Raw genomic sequence first — 26,612 nt, 5'->3', positions numbered from 1 at the left:
TGGCAGGGCCGCTGGCCAGGCCTCTCTGTTGCCCTCTGCCTCTGGGGCAGCCGAGCCGGCGTGTGGCCCCGTGTCTGGACCAGCCGCAATCTTCCCCAGGCCCTTACTGCCAAGGTGGCTCGTGCCCGGCTCTCCTGGGGAGGACAGATGCTGAATCGCAGCCCAACTCTGTGGCCACTAGCCAGTCCCTACGTGACAAGAGGCGCCTGTGCTGGCTGCAGGTTCCTGGCCTTTTCTCACATGCTGCTCCCGCCCCCCCGCTCTCTGGTGCAGGAGCTGACAGAGACCCCGCACTGCCAGCGCGCACGGTCAGTGTGAAACGCCAAGACGCAGGGCTGAGGAGGAAGATGCCCCAAGCAGGGGAACCGTGTTAAATGGAACAACAGAAACTGCCCCGGCCTATCTGCATCTTTAGCTGCTTCCCATTAAATGTCTGATCCCCCCAAGAGCATAAATCACTTATGAAAGCAGGATGCAGGCTCCTAAATCACCTAGTGTCCAATGCTTGGCAGGGAGGCTGAACCAGCACAAGCCAAGGTGGGAATTTAAAGCGATGCTCTTCCTTACTTTGGGGCGGCCTGTGGGATTTAGTGCCCAGTGACTGGGAGCATGCGGGGTTACAGGAATCGGCCCGCCAGCTCTCGGGTCCGCATCCGTCCAAACAGCTGCTCTAGACGGAGGCGTGCAGCAACCTGGCTCTGGCAGCCTGTGTCTTAGTGTACAGCACTAACCGTCGCCGCTGGGCGCCTGGCAAAGTGCTGCAGGGAGGTCAGTGCCATCAGCCTGTTTTAAAGATGGGGAAACTGAGGCTCAGGCAGGGACTTGCCCGAGGTCACCCTGCAGGTCAGCAGCAGAACTGTGGCTCAAACCCAAGTCTTGGGTCCCAGTTGAGTGCTCCATCCACTAGGTCACACTGCCTCAGAATAGTGCCCTCAAGCCCTTTTGAAACCAGTGTAACCAACGTGGGGACAGCAGGGAAAGGGCACGGGGGGGGGGGGGGGGGGAGAGATTATAGCACAACAGGCTGGCGGGGGGGGGGGGGGGGGGGAGATTATAGCACAACAGGCTGGCGGGGGGGGCAGGAATGCCTGGCTTAAGCACAGGACGGGCAGTTCTAACGCTGACTGCCACCACCCCTGGTCAGCTGGAACGCATCCTGCCCAAGGGGTTCCACGCCCAGGGATCCCAGGCACAAATACCAAGGAGAGGCCAGGCAGGAGGGCCGGCCAGACACACAGCGGCTGGGGGGGTAGCCACCCTCGGACTGCCCTCCTGAGGGAGCCCCACCCTCGAGCTGCGTCCTGCAGGCAGGCCATGGAGCAGGGAGGGAGGGGGTTACGTGCCTGGGGTTTCACACAGCTGTCAGCTCCCTGACTCTCAGCTTAGCCACAGTGACCCGCTTCCCCTTGTCTCCCACCATCAGCTGCTGCCGTGCTGCTTCCCCTCCGGCCAAGTGTGAACCGGAGGCTGCAGGGAGCTACAACACCTTGGCCTGACAGTTTCCATCACAGCCAGCCCTCCCCCATTGCCCCCCCTCGCGTGGGAGCACTCTTCTCTGCTGCAGAGAGCCAGGGCTGGCAGCTGAGAGAGGTGGGGGGTAAGCCCAGCCCCCCAAGTCTCATGGGTTTCAAATAGGAGGCTGGTGGCCCTGCTGGCTCCTTAGGAAAATAGGAGGGGAGGGGAGGACTCTGGGAAAAGGGGCCATGTCTGGCGCAGAAAAAGAGGGTATGGCCCAGCTGAGGGGGGCCGTGGAACAGCCCTGGCAGCTTCTCTGCCCCCGGACAGGGAGCCTTCCCTCCTGCCTTGCCCCCCCAGCAGGGCAGCACACGGGGCCGCAGCTGGAGAGGACAGGAGGCGGCCAACAGAACCAAGGGGACTTCAGAAGCAATAAGGCCAGGCCAGTGGAATAAAAAACAGGCCCCAGCTCCTTTAATGCCCACGCAGAAGCAGGACTGGCCCAAGGAGAGAGGCCTCGCTAGTCTCTGTGGCCAGGCCGGGCCTGCTCAGTGTCCAGCCAGCTGGGCTGGGACCTCGGGACAGACCAGGGTCCCTGGAGAGCTTTCCGGACAGACAGCTGCTAGCGACAGGCAGGACCGGCTTCCTCTGCCCAGCAAACAGGCCAAGGCCTGCTGGGGTCCGTGTGCTGCCAGAGAGCAGCTGGCAGGCTCCGGGTGATTCCCCGTCCCCGCAGAGCCCGGCAGAGGATCCGGTGGGCACAGGCTGCGCATCGCACCAGGCAGCGGGGGACGCGCCATCCAGCTGGGAGCGACACCTCCCCAAACGGTCCTGGTGCCTCGCTCTTGTCTCATGCCCCCTGCTGGTTGGTCTCGTCATCGTCCCGCCTCTTCCAGATCTGCCAAGAGAAAGGAAGCCAGTCACTCTAGGGTTCACTCCCCCCCTCGACCGTGCTCAGGACGGCAGCCAGGAGCCAGACTCTGACTTAACACGGACTCGCAGTGATCTCGGGCAAGGCCCTTCTGTTCCTCAGTTTCCCCATCTGTAATGTGGGGATACCCCGTACTTACCAGAGAACCCCCCCCGGACCCGTGCAGTAGCATTTAACTTCAGCAAGGGGAACCACACAGAAAGGAGGAAGCTCGTTAGACAGAAATGAAAAGAAACAGGCATAAGGGTGAAATGTCTGAATCAAGACAATGTAAAAGCATCATATTTGAGGTTCAAACTAATCGTGTACCCCAAAGTGAAATCAACAAGAGCACCGAAACGCTGCCCCTGGCGCTGAACAGCAGAGAGGCAAAAAGCGCCCTTTAAAAACTGGAATGAAATGACTCAAGCGATGCCAAGAGAAATGGAAAAGACCAAGAGCGAGTGAGCTAAGAGCAAACAAGCCCCCGATCCCTCCGAAGCAGGAAGCCTGCCCGACAGCCAGCAGGGTTGGAGGCTGAGACTCGAGGAAAACAAGGCCGCTGTGGGGAAGCTAAATGAATCTGTGGCACCCATCTCCACTGCAGAGGGTGTGGGGGAGACCTGTCATGAGTGGTTCTTAGGAGAGACGGCTGAGGAGCTGTCCAAGAGGTGCCAGCTTGGGGGGGTTTCAGTCCCCAGATCTCACCGAGATGCGGAGGACTCAAATACGAAATTACAGAGCTGCCAACCGTGCCGTGTGCCTTAGTGCTCAACCCAGCCCCTGGGCCAGAGCGCTGGAGGGCAGCTAACACTGGGGGGCGTTTTTAAAAAAGCTCCAGAAGTGACCTGGCCATGGCAACCCAGTCAGCAGATGCTCCGACTGCGAGAAACACGCTAGGCTGGGAAGGCCGATGTTACTGGTGTGGGATGCAGGTCGCTGGTCCAGGTCACTGTTGCAACTGCTGTTCTACATCTGCACCAACTCCTGCAGCAAATGGGCCACATGAGGTGTCTTCAGAAAGCTGCCGAGTCAAGTGGATGCTGTTTGTGAGCATGTATCGTTCTGGTACTTGGAGAAATGACCATTCGCCTGGTGTCTATTTCCACGGCTAGCTCCTGGAGTTACCACAGAGCAGCCAGCCACCATGGCCAGGAAGGGCTGCTCAGGCTGCTGGGCCCAGCAAGGAGCTTTCCACGAGCAACGGGGCCCAGGAGGCACCAGCTGCATTGACTGGACTGTCCTGCAAAGCTTCTGTCTGGGAGGTGGGCCCTGGCCCCCGCAAGCCCACAAGACTCCATAGATTTGTGTTCGTCTCAGGACTGACTCAGTTTTTTAAAGTGACAGATGAAGACAGCTCCCCCCGGGTGCAGAAAAGAGCGAGGCACGCCAATGAGCGACAGGCCCATCAACAGCCACTAGCTCAGGGTGTCCGTAAGCCTTGGACAGCCAGACGCTGGGAATGGGTCACTGCCCTGTTCTCGTCATTCCCTCTGGGACACAGGCCGACAGCCCGCAAGCTAGCGCACCGCTAGGCAGGCTGGGGGTCTTGGTGGTCACTAGGCCCGCGGACAGACTAGACTGAAGCACAAGCCGGGCTTCTGGAGAAGTGGAGGCAATCCGAATGGTAGGAGTTTCCTTACGGCTCTTTAGGTGTGAACCTGCAAAGAGATGGTTCCGGTGTGTTTCTAAGCCCATTGATTCAAAGAGCCACGGCAATACTGACGTGGCCAAGGCTGGGTGTAAGAGCTTCATTGCTGCCACCGCTCTTGGGCGCTGGCAGCAAACGGTCTGGGAACAGCTTCATGAACAGTTACCTTGTGCTGACGAATGCAGCCAGCGGCCTGTGTGCACGCAGGAAGGAGGTGGATCCTGTTCCATCAATGAACATGGATTTCCAGGGACCCTGTCTGACCTGGCTGTCTGGGCAGTCCCCAGAGCTGGGGTGCTGTAAGGATCCTGTATGTTTGGCTGCTGGGGAACTAGGAAGGGACTGGAGAAGCTCTTCTGTTGCTGACTTGCTGGATCTCAGTGTTAGGGCGATCGTCTGCCCCACTCTACAGTTTGCCCTGACTGAGCAGTCTCAGTGTGGCCCCGCACTCCCCTCTGGAGCACCTGGCATTGGCCAGTATTGGAGACAAGGTGCTGGGCTGGATGGACCCTCAGTCTGACCCCTGTGGTCGTCCTGAGCCTGCGGAGCCCGGAACTGAACCAGGCGCTCGAACCGCAGGCTAGTGACCTGATCACTGGGCAGCCCTGCCACCCTCGGAGCAGCACAGATGAGCAGCACTAGGATACAGGCTGCACCTCCTGGGACCGCCCCCCCATGCTTTATGAAACTGATTTATGGACACACACGTGTCACTCACAGGTGCTTTGGACAAAATACCGCATGTCACCTGTCAATCTGCACGCCTGTCCGCTGGGTCTGCACAGCTCATTGGGGGGCACGTACCATTCTCGAATGCACTCAGAAATATGGGGCAGGGAATGTTGATGGGTTTAAATGTGTACATGAAGCCATCCAGGGTGTTTCCCTCGAAGTCTGGGTGATCACCTGTAAAAGCCCCTTTGGCTGGCCTTAGGATTTCATGCCACCTCTCTACCTGGTAGGCTCTGGTCAGGTAATTTTCCAAGGAAGGGTGGAATGTAGAGACCAAGAATTTCCGCCTAAAAAGGAGGCGATTTAAGATGCAAAGTTTTCAGGCTTTTGTCTGTAGCTGGCAGGTCACTCCCAAGAAAATGAACCAGAGACCCCAGGGGGAAAAGACCTGCCCTGGAGCTGACATAGGAACAGTTTTAGGGGGAGTCTGTGCTGAGCTTTCAGAGTGAGAACCAGCGACCTGGTTTCTGTGATTTTCAATTTGTAATCTACTTTGCTCTGCCTGCTCTCACTCGCAACCAGTTAAATCCCATGGCTTGCGCTTCACAAACTCACTATTTACTACCAGCTGTTACCTGGGGGGCACCCTCTTTCATTGTTAAAGGGGGCTCACCTGAGTGGGGTTCAGATCCCCTTTGGGGGTGGGCTTCCTGGAAGCTGGGCCTGAAACTGCCTTCTCCTCAGACCTGAAGAGGTTCACTGTCTGTATTGGGGGGTGGTGACCTCAGCTCTGCCGTGGCTGGGGGTGACCGGGAGATCTGGCCCAGCAGGACAGGATGGTGAGAAGCCCCAGAGGCGGGTATCGGAATCTCGGTCCAAGGGATCATCTGTGACCACCCCCTTTCCCCTCCGTTACTGCTCCCTGCCTCAGGACACACAGGAGGCCTCTCTGTGGCCAGTGACTGAAATGTTTATCACCCATCACGTATCCCACTTGTGAACAGAGCCCATGGTTCCAGCCCCACCCCTGAGCAGAGCCGGATCTCTGCCTTGGGCAGGCTGCGCTGGAGGCCCAGAGTGGCAGCCACTAGCACTTGTGGGAACATGTCACACTCAACCCATAATCACACCCTCACCCGACACCTCCCAGAGATGAGGAATGACTCAGCACACCAAGCCCTCCTCCGCTCGCAGGGACCACCACTTCCTTTCCCAGGGCTGGGAGACAGCCTGGGCTGAGGAGAGTGTGCTAAGCCGGCTGCAGCACAAGCAAGTGTTCTTGAAATAGCTCTGCCATGGTGCGCAGACAGCCAGGCAATGCGCCATGGCCCCGCGCTGCCAGCTGGGAGCCCTGGGCAGGTCCCTCGGGCGCAGAACGAGCCCCGCGCAGGGGACCAGGCAGCGCACTCACCTGGATATAGGCTTCCGAGAGTGTTATCATCTGGGGCAGGATATCGGTCACCTGCAGGTCCTGCAGCTCGTACCACTTGCCTGTGCCCTGCCAGGGGGAGGAGGAAGGGGCAGGCGTTACTGTGGGCCGGTCCTGACACACTCTGTCTGGCCGTGCCATGGCAACGGCAAAGCATGCACCAGGCTCGTCCCCAGCGATCACCCCGTGGGCACAAGGTAACGAGGCCCCACGGCTGGCGCTCTGCGTGGCCAACACGTGGGCAGGGGGAGCGCCCCTGAAGGGCTATTCAGGGAGCAGAGCTTCTGGGGCAAGCCCCACGCGCTGCCTCAGCTGCTGGGCAGGCTGGAGCGCCAAGAGGGAGGCCAACTGGCTCCCCGCTACAGCAGCCGCGAGGGCAGCGAGCTAGCGGGACCCATTCTCTGCCCGGGGGAACGGCCCGTGGTGGGAGCGGTCGCCCCCAGGGAGTTCCGCACGCCGCTCCCACGCTGCTGGGGAACACCGAGCCCCGCCTGGCGGGCACCCACGTGATGCAGCACGTGGATCCGGTAGGAGCCCTCGGCAGGTTTCCCGTCGTGCACGATGTTGGCGATAAGGTCGTAGGTGGTGTTCTTGTGCACGGCCTGCACTTCCTCCGACAGGTACTCCCGCAGATCCACGTTCCTGCAGCAGGGAGAGCAGCACTGAGAGGCGGGCCCGCGCGCTGCGTGCCAACGACCCCGGGCCGGCGCTCCCTCGCCAGCGGAGAGAGCGGCCCCCACATGCCCCGGCTGTCGCTACGCAGGGCTGGAGCAGCCAGCAAGCAGGACGCACTCTGGCCCAGACCAGCCTGCACAGGGCACTTCACCACTCGAGTGAAAAGACCGGACCAGGGAGTCGCTAAATGCCACAGCCCCACTAGTCATGACCAGACGTGCCGTGCCCCCGCCCAGCACCCATTCCAACTGGGAGTCCCGCCCTAAAGTATAGATGAAGCCATCTCCATGCTGACACACAACACGCTGCCCCCCAAGCACCTCGCCCACAGGCCAGCCACCCACAACCCCGTGGAGGCAGGGAAGGCTCATCCCCATTTCCAGATGGGGAAACTGAGGCAAAGCAGGGAAGGGACATGCCCAGGGCCACGCATGGAGCTTATGGCAGAGCCAGTTACTGAGCCCAGGTCTGCGGAGTCCCAGGGAGGCGCTTCAGCCTCCAGCCCGTCCTTCCATCACCCAGCTGCCTGGTATCAGCACACGCCTGCCCGGTCTGCACACAGGGCGCTTGGCCAGGCCGTGTGTCCCCAAGTTCCGGCCAAACGGGCCCAGCGCAGCAGGGAGCAGCCGGCCAATAAAGCCCAGCAGCGTGCGATCTGCAGGACACCCAGAGGGAGCTGCAGCCGGGGCCGGGCGGCACCTACGTGATGGGGAAGTTGACAATGGTCGGGTTCTTCTCCACAAAGAAGTTGTTCTTGGTGAACCTCTTGATGCAGAAGATGAGGTAGGGAGGCAGCTTGGTCAGCTGGAAGCGCTTGAGGAAATTCTCCTTGTAGGTTTTATACTCCTGGGGCAAGGACAGAGACAGCCCTCAGCAGCCAGGGCACAGGCACCCCACAGGGAGGAGAGCACACAGTGCCGCCCCCCTGCCCTGCCTCCCACCCCGCCAGCATCCCTGGCCCCGTCCCCTGCCCCACTGGGACCCACAGCCTCCACCTCCATGGCACCCCCCCAGCATACCCCCACGCTCTGCCAGCACTGCCCCCCTGCCTCACCACCCCCCAATCCGCCCAACCCCCCTGCCACCCACAGCGCCGCACTGGGTCTGCCAGGCGCCTTCGCGGATTTGTTGCTGTCTCAAACACATGCAGCCAACAGAGCAGGCGAGTCCAACAGGGACTGGCGCCCCCCCGGGGCAGGAGGGCTGCAGAGCAGGCGAGTCCAACAGGGACGGGCGCCCCCCCGGGGCAGGAGGGCTGCAGAACAGGCGAGTCCAACAGGGACGGGCGCCCCCCGGGGCAGGAGGGCTGCGGAGCAGGCGAGTCCAACAGGGACGGGCGCCCCCCGGGGCAGGAGGGCTGCAGAGCAGGCGAGTCCAACAGGGACGGGCGCCCCCCCGGGGCAGGAGGGCTGCAGAACAGGCGAGTCCAACAGGGACGGGCGCCCCCCCGGGGCAGGAGGGCTGCAGAACAGGCGAGTCCAACAGGGACGGGCGCCCCCTGGGGCAGGAGGGCTGCAGAGCAGGCGAGTCCAACAGGGACGGGCGCCCCCCGGGGCAGGAGGGCTGCAGAGCAGGCAAGTCCAACAGGGACGGGCGCCCCCCGGGGCAGGAGGGCTGCAGAGCAGGCGAGTCCAACAGGGACGGGCGCCCCCTGGGCAGGAGGGCTGCGGAGCAGGCAAGTCCAACAGGGACTGGCGCCCCCTGGGCAGGAGGGCTGCAGAGCAGGCGAGTCCAACAGGGACGGGCGCCCCCCGGGGCAGGAGGGCTGCGGAGCAGGCAAGTCCAACAGGGACTGGCGCCCCCTGGGCAGGAGGGCTGCAGAGCAGGCGAGTCCAACAGGGACGGGCGCCCCCCCGGGGCAGGAGGGCTGCAGAGCAAGTGAGCTGGGAGGGGCAGAGTTACCTTCTCTGTGATGCCATTGAACTTGGCCAGGATGTTGAAGAGCGGCACCTGGGGGATGATCAGCTGCTCCTTCTCGTCCTTGTACAGTGGGGCCGTGGGGAGGTCCAGGGTCAGGTACATGAAGGTGGATTCCACCATTGTCTCCTGGTACTCATCATTGTGCAGCAACTGCTCCTTCTCCTCGGCTGGCTGAGGGAGGTGGGACACAGGCACTGGGCTTAGCCCAGCGGAGCCCCACGGGACAGATGTTTGGGGAGATGGAGCCCAGAGTGAGCATGTCGTGAGCTGCCCCCAGCTAGTGCAAGTTTTCTCTAAGGCTGCGCTGCCATCCCAGCCCTGCTGCTACGCTGCACCCCAATACCCGGGCCCTGACCCGGCAGGACTTTCCTTGATGCATGAGGGCCTTGGCAAGGGGGAGCTTTGGAAGCGAACCAATTTCCACAGAATAACTCCAGTTCTGACCCCTCACTCGCAGCAGGGGAGGGGCTAGGACATCATGCACCACCAGCCCCATCACTAAATCCGGCCTGCTGCACAGCATCAAGTGTTCACCTCACGGCAGCCAGCTCCACGGGGGGGCTGCAGCCTTGCCGTTACCGCTACCTCCCCAGTGTAAGGAGCCCCATGATCTGAGATGGAGACACCAGAAATCGCAGCCCTGAGTTAACCTGCACAGGCACCACTGAGGGCAGCGATGGCTCATGGTCTCTTCCAATGGCTCAAATTCAAGGGACATGGTGTCTCAGGAGGGCCTGCGCGCTCTCGCTCTAGCAGCCCAGTAGTGACTCCGGCAGGCTACACAGCTTGCTCTGAAGCAGGGAGCTACAGCCACAGCGGCAGTCTGGGCTTGTGGCCCAACAGTTCCTGAGGTGTCGCTCTGTCGTACGAGCAGTCTCCATCATGGCTTCTCAGGGCATGCGTGGTCACAACCGCGGGTGACGTCTTCTGGCTGAAACCTCCCAGCTTGCAGCAGTAAACCTGCCTCTGGGTCGTCTACTTCGACCGCAAGCTTGTAAGGGGCAAGGACTGTTACTACGCGCCTGAGCAGTGCCCAGCGGAGAACCACTGCAAGGACATACCACTGCGGATGTAAAATCCCATTTCATCAGTGAACCACTTAACCAGGATCCAGGGGGTGGGGGTGTCGCTCTAGCCCAGCCAGGCCGCGGGTTAAGTGGTTACAGGTAAGCATCACCCGGCAGGCAGAACGCTTACCAGTTACATCCCACACCTGTACTGGAGAAGTGGGAAAGTTCCCTGTGCTGTTAAGGAAGGAAAGTGCCTCCTGCCCCTTTCAATGCAACACACTGCAGTGTGGCTACCTTACAAGAGCTGCGTTAAGTTTTGGCACCATCTAGTGGCAACACTAACCCGACCCAAACAACTCCAAGAGAATCCTACGGCCGACACGGGGCCGTCTGCGTGCTCCCCAAGATGCACACAAACGAGGGGACGCGGGCAGGCTCTTCCTGTCTGGCCACGGCACTCTTACTGACGGAGAAGCAGGACTCTCAGAAACCATCCTCAGACCACTCCCCACACAACGGGCCAGCTGTCTCCCGGCACTCTGCAGCATTAATCACTTCCCGCAGCACCCCACGGATGTCGCCTCCCAAAGGCCACATCAGGGCCTGCCTCCAACATCTACAATTCCTGCCACCAATGCTCCCGTAGCAGCCACACTGTGCGCAAACCCCACAGGAACCCCCTGCGCCCAGAATGCCAACCGCTTCACAGGCCACCTTGATCCAGACCTTCTAGACAAATGTCCCACAAAGCCAATGAGATTCCCGATCCACCCTGATGAGATTTTCATCTTCGGGACAGGCGACCTAACCCCACTCAAAATCCCACCAACGCCACGACAACCCCCAGTGGCCAGCTATCTCAGGAAAGCTCCCAGCATCAGTGTCTACAGCGTGGCCTTACACACAGCTATGTACAAGAGCGCCACGTTTCTCTTCACTGACCACTCTCCTGGCCTTCCAACAACCCCCCCACCACCGAAACCAGCTCCCCACACACAGCAGCACCAGGCTCTGTGACTACATGCAAAACCAGCAGACACAGTACCAGTGCTAGGGTCAGTGCTCCCCACAGCCCCCCCTTTCCAGAGCCACAGGTCCTACATGTGCCTGGCACAGCATGTGGCATCTCATCCCACGCACAAAATGCCGCAACAGCAACTGTGGGAACCAGTGAGCGAGTGAGCTCCCAGCATACTCCCCCGACAAGTGACAGAAGACCAACGTGCCATCCCCCGTGGGCACACACGGTTCACACAGCAACAGGTGATCTCTGTCCCCTCCCCAAGGCACCTGCATGGCCCCTTCAAAGGCAGCCTGGCAGAGAACTTTGCCAGACACTACAAACCAGGGACTACAGAGCCCTACGGCGGACAACGGCCTGTCTCTCCCTCACCCCCCCGTCTCTCTCGTGTCTCTAAGCAGCTTCCGCCCCCTGTGCACGAACTGGGGGGGCATGAAGACAGGGGGCAGGCGTGGCAGGTCTGCCCTGACCCCGCATTACAATTGCCTTGGCTGTCCCGTCAGGAAGACTCCCTACTTCTTTCTCTGGCTCCGCGAAGGGCAGCGCAGGCACGTGGAGAACAGACGTCGGGGCGGTGATCTGCCTTCACCGTGGCTCCTCCAAGTGCCTGTGCAGCCACCACTAGAATTTCCCACAGCAGTGACACCCAGTAACAGGCTCGCTGGATGTGCATGTGCAGCACTGCCCCCGCCCCCAATGCAACCCACAGGATCTGCTGATCCAGGCCCTTCCATGTGTAAAGGATGGGTACAAACCCCGGGGCGGGACTCACCAGGTCAGGGTGTGGAAGCTTTTTGGTGAAGATCCGCATGGAGCCCTGGAACACGTCAGTCACAATGGCTGTGGAAATACACACCCAGAGCAAGGAATCGTTACCAGTGGCCAAGAGCAGCTCTGGTCTGGAAGCCCCTGGGAAGCCGGGCAGTGCTAATTCCCAAGTCAGGAAGCTCCTGCGAGTGACACGTCCAGAGGAGCGTGGGAAATGTGCGAGAGCCACACAGAGAACAGACTGTGGACGTGGCTGAGGGTCTCTTGCTGTGCCTGGCACATGGCACTGGCCAAAAAAGGAAGAGAATATGGAGAGAGCATGGGGCTGCCAGACAGCGGCTGCTCTGCTGAAATCAGCAGGGCTCCAGGGCCTGCAGCTGGATCTGCACAGGCAGGAGGTGGCTTAACCAGGGGGAAGAGCTCAGTAGCTCCATCTGAAGTGGGAGGACTCCTGGCCTGGAGAGACAAGGCCAAAGGCCGAGCTGAGGACGCCTGCACTCCGGTCGGCTGGCACGGCAGGTGCGTGTTGCATACAAAGTCCAGAAGAAAAAAAGAGGCCTAGAAATCCCACTCTGACCACAGGCGAGATTTGTCCTGCCTGGGTCAGTTACTTTAAAGTCGTCTTATTTCTGAAAGCCTGGCTCCTGGTGGATGCTTTACAGCTGTAAATATTCCAGCTGACTTGGGGCTACGTGGCAGGCGCCTGCTCCTGGGACCCGGCGGCTGCTGTCTGAAACACGCACGGGGCGGCTCACAGCACTCACCTGCCTCTGAAACAAACCAAGTGTCTTCGGGTGGGATTTGGGGGGGCGAGCCTTGGCTGAGGGGCTGATTTTTGTTTTCTCATTTTTAGCAAGCAAACGGAAATTGCTCCCTGGGTAGAGAACCCAAAGCAGCACGTGCCAGGCTGAACAGGCCCAGAAACCCCTGTTTTCCCAACTTACTCTTTTTCTTCTTCTTCGTCCCACCAAGAGCCGAGTGCAGGGCATTGAGAAACCAGGAGAGGAAGTCAACGCCATCGCCTAAAGACAAGGAGACATTGAGGAAAACAGGTCAAAGCAACAAAGCCATAGAGAAACCACAACGGAGAGTTTATACGGAGCCCGTTACCCGGCCCCATATGATGGCAATTGCAATTAAAAGTTTAAGTCTTGACCAGTTTGACTTTGTACTGCTGCTCTATAAGGCACCTCGTGCGCCGTGTCCGCTGCCCAATATTATCCCACTGCTAAGAACAAGAGAATGGCCAGACTGGGTCAGACCAAAGGGCCATCCAGTCCAGTGTCCTCTCTGCCCACAGTGGTCAGTGCCAGGTGCCCCAGAGACAGTGAACAGAGCAGGGAATCCTCAAGTGATCCCCCCCGTCATCCATTCCCAGCCCGACAGAGGCCAGGGACACCATTCCTACACATGCTGGCTAATAAGTGTTGATGGACCAAACCTCCATGAATGTATCTAGTTCTTTTTTGAACCCTGTTAAAGACCTAGTCTTCACAACATACTCCGGCAAGGAGTTCCACAGATTGACTGTGCACTGCGTGGAGAAAAACTTTTTGTTGGTTTTAAACCTGCTACCTATTAATTTTATTTGGTGGCCCCTAATTCTTATGTTATGGGAACAAGTAAATAACTTGTCCTTATTCACTTTCTCCACACCCGTCATGATTTTACAGACCTCTATCCTATCCCCCCTTTGTCTCCTCTTCTTTAAGCTGAAAAGTCCCAATCTTTTTAATTGCTCTTCATATGGGACCAATTCCAAACCCCTCAGCATTTTTGTTGCCTTTTTCTGAACCTTTTCCAATGCCAAGTCTTTAAGAGCCGAATCCTGTTCCATTTAAGTTCATGGCACATCCCTGCACCGATTTAAACGGGAGCATAATCAAGCCCACATTTTCTTTCAATTCCCTCACAGCGCAGTGTTAACAATCATAGGGCAAGAAACAGCTTGGCGCTACTGCTACCTCTACATGAGACCAGTTCCAGCCATCTCGGAGAGCAAGTTTACAGCACAACATGAACTCAAGGTATGTCGATGCAGAGCCACCATGGTAATTAAATACCAGTGTGGGGCACTGGCGTGTCTCCTGCTGCCAGCCCGGCATGGCAGGACTCCAGGCTTTGAGCTGGAACAGTCAGATGTAAGGAACACAGCATCTACAGACGCTGCACTGACCTAACTGTAGCAGCCTACGGTCTATGCCTCTTGGAGAGGTGGGAAGTCGCCCTTGGGGGCAGGAGCACACTGTAGGTCAATGTGAACTGGTTTAAGTCAAGTGTAGGTCAGGCGTGGATAAATTCCTTTTGTCCTCTGCAAGTGAGAAAAGCCAAGAATTCAGGCTCGCAAGGGGCAGACTAGTCGGGGTGGACCGGCTTCGGGTGGCAGAATGGGGAGAGATGCTACCCAGAGTCACTACATCAGGCTACAAACACCTGACTAGCAATGTGAAGTAACTTAAAAAAAAACTGGTCTGGTAACACTTTATAGAGGAACAAAACATGTAGATGGTATCATGAGCTTTTGTGGGAACAGCCCACTTCTTCAGATGACTGGAGTTTTGAGTTTAGGAGGTGCAGACCCAAAGTAAATAGAGGAGAAGGGGAAAGGAAAAAAAGGAAAGGGGGGGGGCGGGAAACAAGGAGCAGAGGTTATGAAAAAAATCAAAGGTAAAAACAGGAAGGCAGAATAGGCAATCAGTAAGTACCTGAAGATTGGATAGTTAAAACGAAGCAGATAAGGATCAGAAGTGTGCATGCGGAAATAACAGACTTCCTGAATCGGCAGGGCTTCACAAACAGCGGCAAAATCTACTTGCCAGCCCTGCACTGCGCATGACCCGCATTGCGCATGTGCGCACCGCCACTGAACGGGGCGACCGGCTGAAATCTACTTGCCACGGGCGAATAGAAACAGCAATTTGTTGAGCCCTGTGAATCGGAGAGAAGTTGCTCATCACAAGCAGCTGCTAAATATAAGCTAAATAATGAAATGCCCAACATGCTGAGAGCAGACAACTCTTGTATTAAGGTTTCATGACAGCTGAAGTTAAACTACTGTACCGTTGCGACATACTGGGAAACATCAATCCAAGTCAGGGTCACACCTTTCAATCTAAGGGGGGTTTTCCAAATGGCAACCTTGACTTTTTTTAAATCTCATTTGTAACTAGGCAGTAATTTCTCAGCCATTAGTGAAAGTTTAGCCAGGTGGATCACAAAATCTGAAAAAAATATGAAGTGTTTGGCAAAACAGTTGTCTTGTCATGGTACAGAATTAACAGCCTTAGTCATGTGATACCTAAGGCTAATACGGTTCTATTACCACATTTACTTTAGCAAACCTGTTTCCTGGCTTCTGCAACATCATGCAGAGCTAGTGATCGAGTTTGCGATAATCATCAAGTGATCCATTCCATCATGATCCATTTCATGGCTAAGGACACCACTCCTGCCCAGCCTAGCTAAGGTCCACTGGTGGACCAATCCTCCATGAATTTATCTAGTTTTTTTTTAACCCTGTTAAAGTCCTGGTCTTCATAACATCCTCCTGCAAGGAGTTCCACAGGTTGACTACATTGTGTGAAGAAATACTTTTTATTTTAAACCTACTACCTATTCATTTAATTTGGTAAGCTCTAGTTCTTATGTTAGAGGACCAAGTAAATAACTTTTCCTTATTCACTTTCTCCACACCTGTCATGATTTTATAAACCTCTATCATATCCCCCCTTGGTCTCCTCTTTTCTAAGCTGCAAAATCCTGGTCTTTTTAATCTCTCTTCATATGGCAGCCGCTCCAACTCTTAATCATTTTTGTTGCCCTTTTCTGAACTTTTTCCAATGTTAAGATGTCTTTGAGATGAGGTGACCATGTCTGCACACAGTATTCAAGATGTTGGTATATCATGGATTTATACAGAGGCAATAAGATAGTGTCTGTTTTTGTCCCTTTTTAATGGTTCCCAACATTGTTTTTTGACGGCCGCTGCACACTGAATGGATGTTTTCAGAGAACTATCCACAGTGACTTCAAGATCATTCTGAGTGGTAACAGCTAATTTAGCCCCCACCATTTTGTACGTCTAGTTGGGATGATGTTTTCTAATATGCAGTCACTCTGCATTTATCAACATTAAAATTCATTTGCCATTTTGTTGCCCAGTTACCTAGTTTTGTGAGATCCTGTTGAAGCTCTTCAGAGTCTGCTCTGGTGTTAACTATCTTGAGCAGTTTTGTATCATCTGCAAATGTTGCCACCTCTCTGTTTAGCCCTTTCTCCAGATAAATATGTTGAAGAGGATTAGTTCCACTACTGACCCCTGTGGGACACCATTAGTTACCTCTCTCCAGTCTGAAAACTGACTGTTTATTCCTACCCTTTGGTTCCTGTCTTTTAACCAGTTATCAGTCCATGAAAGGACTTTCCCTCTTATCCCATGACAACTTACTTTACTTAAGAGCCTTTGGTGAGGGACCTTGTCAAAGGCCTTCTGGAAATCTAAGTACACTGTATCCACTGGATCTCTCTTGTCCACATGCTTGATGAAGCCTTCAAAGAACTCTAGTAGATTAGTAAGACATCATTTCCCTTTAGAGAACCATGTTGACTTTTCCCTCCAAAATTACATTTGTTCAACTCCTGTCCCCATCACCCCTCCTTTACTTACGCTACATCAATGACGTCTTTATCATTTGCACCCATGGCCAAAAAACACTGGCCGAATTCCACCGAGATTTTAACAACCTGCATCCCACCATCAATCTCAGCCTAGACCATGCAGCACAAGTCACTGAAGGCAAAATCAGTACCACTCTCTACAGGAAGCCCACTAACTGCTATGCCTATTTACATGCCTCCAGCTTCCATCCAGGACGGACCATACGATCCATCATCTGTAGCCAAGCCCTTCGACACAACCGCATCTGCTCCAATCCCACTGACAGAGACCGGAAACTTTAAGATCTCTACCAAGCATTCGTAAAACTCAATTACCCACTGGGGAAAGTTAAAAAACAGATTGAAAAGGCCAGATGAATACCCAGAAACCAGCTACTCCTAGATAGGCCCAAGGAAATCAACAATAGGACACCACTTGTCATCACCTATAGCCCCCAGCTCAAACCCTTCCAATAACCTACAACCTATACTGGAATGCTACACTCCGAGAGGCTCTGGGTGACAAACCTATACTCTCCTATAGACAACCACCTAACCTCAGGAAGATTCTTACTAACAACCACAGGACATACCACATTAAAACTAACCCTGGAACTTTCCTTTGCAACAAACCCCGTTGCCAGCTTTGTCCACATATTTACTCTGGAGACACCATCACTGGACTTAACCGTGTCAGTTATATGATTAAGGGCTCATATTCCTGTATGTCCACCAATGCGATATATGCCACCCTGTGCCAGCAATGTCCCTCTGCGATGTATATTGGACAAACTGGTCAGTCACTTCACCAGAGAATCAATTCTCACAAATCAGACATCAGACATCTCCATACAGAAAACCTGTTAGCCAACATTTTAATCAAGCTGGCCATTCCCTTAAAGACCTGAAAACATGCACCTTACTTCAAAGAGACTTTAACACCAGATTACAGAGAGAGACTTCAGAACTTTTATTTATACTAAAATTCGACACGCTGGGAATGGACCTTAATTTAGATGGTAATTACCTTCCACATTACTAAGACAGCCTCCTCACCTTTTGATATTCATAGTACTCAAGATTAGCTACTTAATTGACTCTGACAATAAGCAATTTCCTGCTTCCTTGTCTGGTCCTCATTCCCTCGCCCCCACCTTCTGTAGCTGATTTTTTATCGTATAATTTGTTTACTTCTTCATTGTATCCCTTTTGTTATATAACAGTCATGCCAATTCACTTTCAGAGTATGATCTGAAGAAGCGGGTCTGCCCCACGAAAGCTCATCACCTAATAAACCATCTTGTTAGTCTTTAACGTGCTACATGACTGCTTTTTTTGTTTTACCATGATCAGACTAACCTGGCTACCTCTCTGTTACTTTTCTTCTATGTGTCTGCCAATTCTGTTCTTTATTATAGTTTCAACTAATTTGCCTGGTACTGATGTTAAACTTACCTGTCTGTAGTTGCCAGGAACGCCTCTAGAGCCCGTTTAAATATTGGTGTCACATTAGCTATCTTCCAGTCATTGGGTACAGAAGCTGATTTAAAGGACAGCTTATAAATCACAGTTTCTACTTCCGCAATTTCCCTTGGACGTTCTTTCAGAACTCTCGGGTGGATGCCACCTGGTCCTGGGGACTTGTTACTGTTTAGTTTAAAGGAGGTCTTGGAACAAATTGATGACCCCTCAGTCCGGGACAATTCTTCAGATTTGTCACCTAAAAAGAATGGCTCAGGTTTGGGGATCTCCCTGACACCCTCAGCAGTGAAAACTGACGCAAAGATTTCATTTAGTTTCTCTGCAATGACCTTATTGCCCTTTAGCATTGCAATTGTCCAAGGGCCCCACTGGTTGCTTAGCAGCTTCCTGCTTCTACTGGACTTTAAAACATTTTGCTATTACTTTTTGAGGTTTTGGCTAATTGTTCTTCAAATTCCCTTTTGGCTTTTCTTATTGTATTTTTACACTTCATTTGACAGAGTTTATGCTCCTTTCTATTTTCCTCACTCGGATTTAACTTCCACTTTTAAAATTATGCCTTTTTATCTCTCCCTGCTTCTTTTACTTGGTTGTTAAACAATGGGGGCACTTTTTTGGTTCTCTTAATGTATTTTTTAATTTGGGGTATACGTTCAAGTTGAACCTCTATTATGGTGTCTTTGAAAAATGTCCATGCAGCTTGCAGGGATTTTACTTTTGGCATTATATCTTTTAATTTCTGTTTAACTAACCTCCTCATTTGTTGTGTAGTTCCCCTTTCTGAAATTAAATACCAGTGCTGGGCTGCTGAGGTGTTTTTTCCACCTCGGGGATATTCAATTTTTATTATATTATGGTCATTATTTCTAAGCAGTCCAGCTATATTCACCTATTGGACCAGATTCCATGCTCCATTTAGGACTACATCAAAAACTGCCTCTCCTCTTGTGGGTTCCAGAACCAGCTGCTCCAAGAAACAGCCATTCCTGGTGTCAAGAGACTTTCTCTCTGCATCACATACCCAGTCAATATAGAGACAGTTGAAATCTCCCATTGAGTTTTTTATAGCTCTCTAATCTCCATTAGCATTTCATAGTGACTATCACTATCCTGGTCAGCCATACACCCCTACTGCTACATTCATATTATCAGAGCATGCAATTACTGTCCATAAAGACTCTAAGGAACAGTTTGGTTCATTTAAGATTTTTTCTTCAGTGTTTTATCATGCTTCCCTGTCTGTCTGTAGCCACCTCCTGTCTCCTTCCTCACACTCATTTGTAAGGTCTTTGTGGGCAGGGTTCATCACTTTGCTCTGTCCGTACTACACTTCAGATGACCGGTCCAGGGCTTAGATCCTAGTGCAGTACATGTATGTACCCTGGGGCTGTGGGCATCACAGAGGGGGCTGCTCAGCGTTCGGGTGGCACTGAATGTTAATTTCCTGCTCAGGATAGACTCACATTAGAATCCAAGCGAAGGAAATCCAAAGAGAAAATCCAAATGTAATGTAAAGCCCATTGCTTCACAGACCTTGCGGGCTAGGAACAAATGTTTTATACCTGGCAGGAAGAGCAACCTGAAAGTGGTAAAAAGCCTTTTTCATCCCTAGAGCTGTGGAAGAAATGAGCTCTCTAGTCCATCATAGGTCCACTGATCTAGTACTAATTTGATCCCAGCCCGGGGACAAACACAGCCCAACCAGGACCTCAGCTTCCCCATTGGCAGAGTCATGCTGCAGATAATACACAAAGCTGCAAACCACTGCTCTAGGCTGGAGGAGAAGGGCCTGCTAAAGATCTCCCCATGGTCTCACCTTGCTTGGTGATCTGGAAGGTTTTCTTGCTGCAAAGGACTACGGCCTGCAGCATTTCATGGGGAGAGACATGAGCCTTGAAATTACGGGGGTTCCACAGCTTCCTCATCAGCTCTCCAAACCTCTGCACGAGCAGGAACATGATGTCCCCTGGCGGGCGCTTGATGTTCTTGTAGTTCTCCTCCTCCAGGAAGTAGTTCCGCAGAGGTGGGACGTTAGACAGGGCCTGGGCACAGACATCGAGAGGTCAGTGGCAAAGAGCTCACTCAGCCCCGCAAGCCCCTCAGCAGCAGGCCCAGAACTCTCCCAACCAAAAGCACTCAGCCTCCAGCCTCGTCTGATTCCAAGCAAATGAGGACTGAGTAAGTGGGAGCCAGCAAACTGACTGTGGAAACATGGAGAGGATTTCCTTTCATACTCCTGATATTCCCCCCACAGGACACGAGGGTAAGGGGTAGAGAAAATCTGCAGAGATTCAAATTCTCATGCAAGACAATGTAACAGTCTGGCTCTACAGACAGGGATCTAGATTCACCTTTGGAGAATACACACAGATAACAGGATGCTGCTGATCTTTTCGGCCATATTTTGTTTCAGGAATAATGTATCATTTCCAGCATCTGTGATCATACAGCAACGTTAAAAGGGAAGAAACCTCCCCCAGCAATTATTCTCAAAAGCATGGCACCATGCCAGTGGCCACACTGGCAAAACACACTTCCACTCAGCCACGGTAGTGGCCCACATTAAGTTTGCTCTGCGTGTGGGAACTCCCTGGCAATTACTAAATGAAGGTTTTAAATCTCATCAGATTTTGGCCAACCTGGAGAAAGAGCCCAACTGCCCTGCAATGGAGCAAGCTGCAGTCACTCCTCTTGACCACAGACACTACAAATCCCACCGTGCAATGAGTAGTCCACCTTGAGCCAAGAAACACGGCCATATCACTCGGCTCGTCCTGAAGGAGGGTGGGGTCTGAGACGTAGAGCGCCCAGGGGGTGGGGGTGCACACAGTCTGCCTCTCTTTACGGGTCTCCCCACAGAGAGCATGACGACAGCTACTGTACCTGGAGCACCGCATTGGCATAGTCATTGGCCTTGATGTTGTTCAGCCCCACAATGCCAGGCAGGTAGGTGGTGCCATCGTACGCCCGAGACAGTTTGGCTTGCTTGTCCAGATTAGCAATTTGCTGCTTGGTGAAAGTGGGCTTCAACACGTACTGGAAGAGAAAGGCAACGCTGGAAGTCATTGCTGGAATGAAGAGCAGCGATGGCAACCCAGGCTGGTGAGTGGGCTGCATGAGGGGCCTCCTTTCTCACAGTGGGCCACAAGGACAGGGTAGCTCTGCTAACTGCACCTGTGCACCTGGAGTTTGCGGGGGGCGCCGACTGGACCACAGCGGCAATCTGAATGCCAAGGGAGAGCACGGCTCTCACAGTCAAAGCTGCGTGTAATCAGCGCGCACCCCATGGCACGCGCCCTGGCTGCAAGTCAGCATCGCTTCAGTAATACTAGTAGGAAAAAACTGTGCAATCGGCCACCCGTGGAATCATGGGCAACCAAATGTCTGGCAGGCCACACACAGAACCCCAAAGGGCCATATGCGGCCCTCGGGCCTCAGGCTGAAAGCGTTTTTACATCAGCTTGTGGACCTGACTGTCAGTACCACGTTCCAGGCCAGATTCGCTGCGTGGAAAGCTCATTCCAACTAGCACATCCCTCAAACGCTGCTCACACTTCAAAGTGATCAGAATTAAGAGTCTGAAACAAGGTTTTTGAGGTATGACCAACAGAAGAGAGTTTCCTATTTTTTTCTACATGTCACTGGAACTAGCTTTTAAGCAAAGTACCCCCCAGCACATTCACAACGCCAACACTGGGGCACCCACAGCCATAGGGAAACGGATGATGGGGTGGGAAGACAGATTCCATTGGCTTTCACTGGCCAAGCAAGGGAAATGCAAAACTAGAGTGAGAAAGTATGTATTTTTAAGATTCAGTGTGAGGATGCAAGCTCTTCCCTGTAACTGAAGTAAAGGTCTCTGGGCTCCAAGCATCCGGAGGACATCACTAGTGCCTGGCATGAAAAGACACGTACCCAACACTGAAAAGCTCTTGCTACATCCCCTGTATGGCACAGGGACTCGTGCGGTTCATCAGTATCTCCATACAAGAAAGTCTAAATAAATGATGACTTCCCTTTTCAAGATGTCCCACCAGGCCTCCCTGCAGTGAGTTACAGGAACAATTCCACCAGCTCTTCTGGTCTGAGCAAGTCTGCCCTGACCCCCGGAGAGCAACGGGCCAGTGTGTGTCTGGACTGCATGGCACAACCAGCAGCCGGTCATGCCAGTACAAACCATGCTGTCCCCTGGAAAAGCACATTCATACGCTCTGCAGTGATACGGGAGGGAGCCACCCTGCCCCCCCAGCCACACCCCACTGACCGTGATGTCCTCCAGCGAGGAGTCGATGATCTCGTAGTTATCTGGCAGACAGTAGAACTTGAGGGTGTGGAGGTTCAGAAAGACGTGGTGGCTGAACTGCACGCTGTGAATGTAAGCGTGTGACTTCAGCCCTCGGCCTGTGGAAGGGGCAAGACAGGCAGGTCAGGGACAGGGAGCGCAGCGGAGAAGCCAGTGAGTCAGCGCAGACTAGGCTACCGGCGCTTCTATTGCACTGCCACGACTGTGGAGGGCTGGCCAGAGCAGGGGCTGGCTTTGTCCTCCTCTGGAAACTGCATGAATTATTGAGACACAAATGCTGTCTTCTGGCTGCAGGAGCTGTTTGAATGTTATCTCCGCTCCAGAGATGCAGCATACTTCACTGCTAGCGACACCTCCCTCCATTCATCCCCGCCCCAGAGAGGCTGGCCGGGCTCTAGAGAAAGCTTGCTCAGCCCCTTGGAGGCAGGAACAAATAGACAAGTTCAAAGCAACAGGAGGTGACAGAGGATGGTGGGAAAACTGTTACATTACATCATGGGGGGGTGAGGTGCTTTACGGAGCAAGGCAAGCTGCAATCCAGGGCAGAATCTCAGCTACTTCCATGCCCCACTTGCATTGCTATTCAGAAGGAATAAGCTAGAATTCTCTGAGCATCTAACAGCAGAGAACAGTCCTTGAGGGGGAAATGGAATTATTTTTGGGAGAGGGGTTGGTACATTGATGGAAGATGAATCTTCAAACATCTCAGAGGTAGCTTTCCACAATCCAGGCTGGGATTTAGCTTCGAGAACCCCGGGATCCAGTCGCAGGATTTCTACTACTATTAAAATGGGAGACCTGTCACTTCCCACTGATCATTAGTTTCTAACATTCAGTTATTTACCATGCTACTTTCTTTTGAACCCCACATGGCGTCACTAAAATGAAATAAGACACAGGCCCTGTTGATTGCAAGGGGACTTTGCAAAGAAGGAACCACAGAACAGCAGGGGCATGAGCTAATCACACGTTCAGATGAGCAATACATCCACGCCAGTCACGCACATTTGCTATAACCCTTGCACAAGCCACAGTAATGGCTAAGAAAAGGTTCTTCGATATTCTGACAATAATTTGAATGGAAAATAGCTTTAGAAATTCAGGGCCCACAGGAAAAGGCAAATTCTCACTTAAGATAAATTGAATGTCCTTCTAAGTGCCCCCCAAGTGTTCAGAGCCCAGTTCAGTGCTTCTGCTGCTGCAGAGGCAGGTCTACGGGAATGCACTCACCCTGGAAGTACTTCCCACACACCAGACAAGCATAGACATTTATATGCGAGAGCGAGATGGAGCACAGCTTCTCAAAGTCAAAGTCCAGAACGCTCCTGAAATGGCAGGTTAATAGCGAGTTAGCAGAACGACCATGAAACAGACAAGCTAATATTGCCTACGGAAGTAGGGTCTGGACTCTATGACCTGGAACAGGGGCAGCAACCCTTCTGAAGCAGCGTGCCAAGATTTAACCCTCTTGCCCTGGGCCACGCCACTCTCCTGGGAGGGGAGGAGGGGCTCTCTCCACCATGCACCCTGCTTGGTCTCCTGCCCAGGGCTCCGCTCCAGCTTTTCTTGTGATGCTTTCATGGTTTCATTTTTTTTTCCACAACGTTTAATATTAAACATAAAAAAGGTAAACATAAAAAGAGAAACCCAAAATATACACCCTACATCCGTTTGTCACTTATAAAGCAACTAAAACAATAAAATTATCATTAAAATAAAAATTTTAAAATAATTATAAGTATTCCTATGAAATGCAAAAAATAATACTTCTTACTTAAAATCTTTTAAAAGCTTAGAAAAGGCCACCAGCTGGGCAGTTTAAAAACAAAAGCCAACCTAGCACGTGCACATGCACATCAACATAAACCAATAAAGCCCAACTATTAAACTCCTATTCAAAACAGGGATGTGAATGGTTAACATCACCCTTACTGGGTGATGCTTGCTACTTACGGTCAATGGGCTGTTCCAGCTCTCTGGGGGGCTCTGGCATGCCACAGGAAGGAAGGCTCCACCCTGGCAGGATCAACCCCCACCCTGGCAGTGGCCAAAGGGGCTGTCACTGTCTCACACGTGCCCTCTGGCTCTGGCCCCGGCCAGGCCACCAGAGCAGCTGCCGCCCAACATGTGACCGCCATACATGTAGGGTGGAGGGAGCGGAGCTTCCGCTGCATGCCATAAGTGCAGTAGGTTGCCAACCCCTGACCTAGAAGGTCCCCGCCAGTCCTACCTTCTCATAAACCTGACAGAGTCCATGAGAACCAAGGTCAACAGAAAACTGATCAGGGCTGATCCATGCCACAGTGCTGGCAGGCTATACCTCAAATATGAGGGATCCCCTTTCCCCATTTCTGGGCTCTCACAGGAACTAAGATCCCACATCAATTTAAAAATCAGAACTGCAGCTCAACCCATCCAGCATCCCTTGCTATTCCAGTCCTGCCCCTCCGGCTGGCATTGCTCGACCTTTGCAGCTGCAGCTCCCTCCAGCCCTGTAGCACCAGCTGAGACTGCTAATCCAGAGAACGCTTGGGGTTCTTCGTGGGTACCAGCCACTCTCACAGACACGGACGTATTAGGACCCTGTGCTTTGTCTCTGCTGACCTGTTAATAGTGTCCAGGTACGGGCAGTGTCTGCTGCGCCGGTCCTCGGGGTCGAATCGGCCGTACCTCACTGGAACAAACACACACACACCACATGGATAAGCATCAACTGCCGGGCAGAGGAATTAGCCGTTTGCCTGAAGTTGTGCCTGCGTGAAAGCAACGCAGCCCCTGGCTCACCTGGCCCAGCTCCAGCCCCCCCTCCCAACTACAGACCAGGACCCTCCCCAACCCCCCCCCCGCCCCCAGCCCCCCCAACTACAGACCAGGACCCTCCCCAGCCCCCCCCCCCGAGCCTCCCCCCCCCCCAACTACAGACCAAAACCCTCCCCAGCCCTCCTGCCCCGCCCCCAGCCCCCCCCAACTACAGACCAGGACCCTTCCCAGCCCCCCCCCCCAACTACAGACCAGGACCCTCCCCAGCCCCCCCACCCCGCCCCCAGCCCCCCCCCCCCAACTACAGACCAAAACCCTCCCCAGCCCTCCCCTGCCCCGCCCCCAGCCCCCCCCAACTACAGACCAGGACCCCCCCGACCCCCCCGCCCCCCCCACCTGGCGGTTCCGGCTCCGGCTCCTCCTCGGCCTCGCGCTCCCGCTTGACCCGGGGCGGCCCGTCCTCGGGCTCGCGCTTGACCCGGACCCGCTCGGGCTCCGCCTCGCGCTTCGCTCGGGACGAGCTGCGCGACCCCGCGGACTCCCGCTTGCTGCGGCCCGAGGCCGAGCTCCGCGTGGACGCGCGGGCCTCCCGCTCCCGCTCCCGCTTCGCCCGGCTGGACATCCCGGGCCGCGACCCAACCGGCACTGCGCACGCGCGGCCGCACACGCATGCGCGCGCACCGCCCAGTGGCGCATGTGCATTGAGAGGCGCGTGCGCACAGACGACCAGAGGAAGGCGCGAGGATCAATTTGGCGCCTGCGCAGTCCTATCGTCAGACGCTACCCGCCCCTTTCCGCATGCGCGTTGGTTGCTCTCCGACCAGCGTTTGCGAGATGAGCCGACCGCCGCCATTCCCGGAGTTAGCATTTAAAGAGACAGTCCCCCTTGATAGCGCGCTCATTGGCGCTGGGAGCTGTGCGGCCTGGCTCTGCTCCCCGGGGGGGGGGGGGGGGCGGGGGCGGCTGCGGTCTGTGCTGCTGCGCCTCGCCCTGCCCTGGGTCCCATCCCTGCAGCCCGCCCGGCCCCGCAAGCCCCAGCTCCCGGAGTCCCGTGATGGAGCAGTTGCTGCGAGCTGGGTTCCCGGCCCTGGGGGGCTCCCCAGCTTGGCTCCCACCAGCAGCAGCTGGGCCACCCGGACACGTGTCTGCGCCTCCCCCGCCTGGTCCCTCAAATCGGCTTTAGGGACCCTGCGACTTTCCCAATACCCAGAGCCTCTGAACCAGGCCTTGTCTACACCAGAGAACTAAACCGGTTTAACTGCTTCCAGCAGGGGCGTAAAAACTCCCCGGCTACGTCTACACTGGTATGATTTTCCGGAAATGCTTTTAACGGAAAAGTTTTCCGTTAAAAGCATTTTCGGAAAAGCACGTCTAGATTGGCAGAATGCTTTTCCGCAAAAGCACTTTTTGCGGAAAAGAGTCCGTGGCCAATCTAGACGCGCCATTTTCGCAATCGGGGCTTTTTTTGCGGAAAATAAATCTCTGCTGTCTACGCTGGCCCTTTTGCGCAAAAGTTTTCCGGAAAAAGACTTTTGCCCGAATGGGAGCAGCGTAGTATTTCCGCAAAAGCAGTGACAATCTTACACGAGAGCGTCCCTGCTTTTGCGGAAATTCAAGCAGCCAGTGTAGACAGCTGGCAAGTTTTTCCAGAAAAGCAGCTGCTTTTGCGGAAACAGTGGCCAGTCTAGACACAGCCCCCATGTTCCTCCACCCAGCGGCCTGCTCAAGCCACCCTCGCGGCACAGAGAGCATGTGGCCGGAGGGATCCTGGGGACCCAGCTGCTGCCTCTTGGGGAGGTGCCCCCCAGAGAACCTCTCCGGGCAGTGCCTGCCGGAGCACAGCGCTGAGTGTAGACGGGCTCTGGGGCGGAGGGACATCTGCTCCCGATGCAGCGGGTGC

The 26,612-nt window shown here is 54.5% G+C and overlaps 1 protein-coding gene and 1 non-coding gene across 3 annotated transcripts; both read right to left on the bottom strand.

The window, feature by feature from the left end:
• Positions 1 to 1,902: 1,902 nt before the first annotated feature.
• On the bottom strand, positions 1,903 to 25,525 carry USP39 (ubiquitin specific peptidase 39). 2 transcript variants are annotated; one of them, XM_075910781.2, is made up of 13 exons: positions 25,109 to 25,511; positions 24,557 to 24,626; positions 23,183 to 23,277; positions 21,914 to 22,050; positions 20,533 to 20,685; positions 19,466 to 19,691; positions 12,456 to 12,533; positions 11,516 to 11,583; positions 8,695 to 8,883; positions 7,496 to 7,638; positions 6,624 to 6,759; positions 6,100 to 6,186; positions 1,903 to 2,353 (listed from the first exon to the last, which is right to left on the bottom strand). In XM_075910781.2, the coding sequence occupies exons 1-13, from the start codon at positions 25,332 to 25,334 to the stop codon at positions 2,306 to 2,308; spliced, it is 1,656 nt and encodes a 551-aa protein (XP_075766896.1). In that variant the 5' UTR covers positions 25,335 to 25,511; the 3' UTR covers positions 1,903 to 2,305. The 2 variants fall into 2 exon arrangements, with proteins under 2 accessions (XP_075766896.1, XP_075766897.1); XM_075910782.2 differs by having other exon boundaries at positions 2,299 to 4,026; positions 25,109 to 25,525.
• Positions 14,768 to 14,903, bottom strand: LOC112547059 (small nucleolar RNA SNORA66). The gene has a single exon (XR_003090805.3). It is a non-coding gene; the product is annotated as a small nucleolar RNA SNORA66 (small nucleolar RNA).
• Positions 25,526 to 26,612: the final 1,087 nt, after the last annotated feature.

This window comes from Pelodiscus sinensis, chromosome 28, assembly GCF_052426305.1.
Source record: "Pelodiscus sinensis isolate ZL-2025 chromosome 28, ASM5242630v1, whole genome shotgun sequence".
NCBI lineage: Eukaryota > Metazoa > Chordata > Testudines > Trionychidae > Pelodiscus > Pelodiscus sinensis.
The sequence above is the reverse complement of the archived record's forward strand: the minus strand, read 5'-3'. Positions and strand labels throughout refer to the sequence as shown.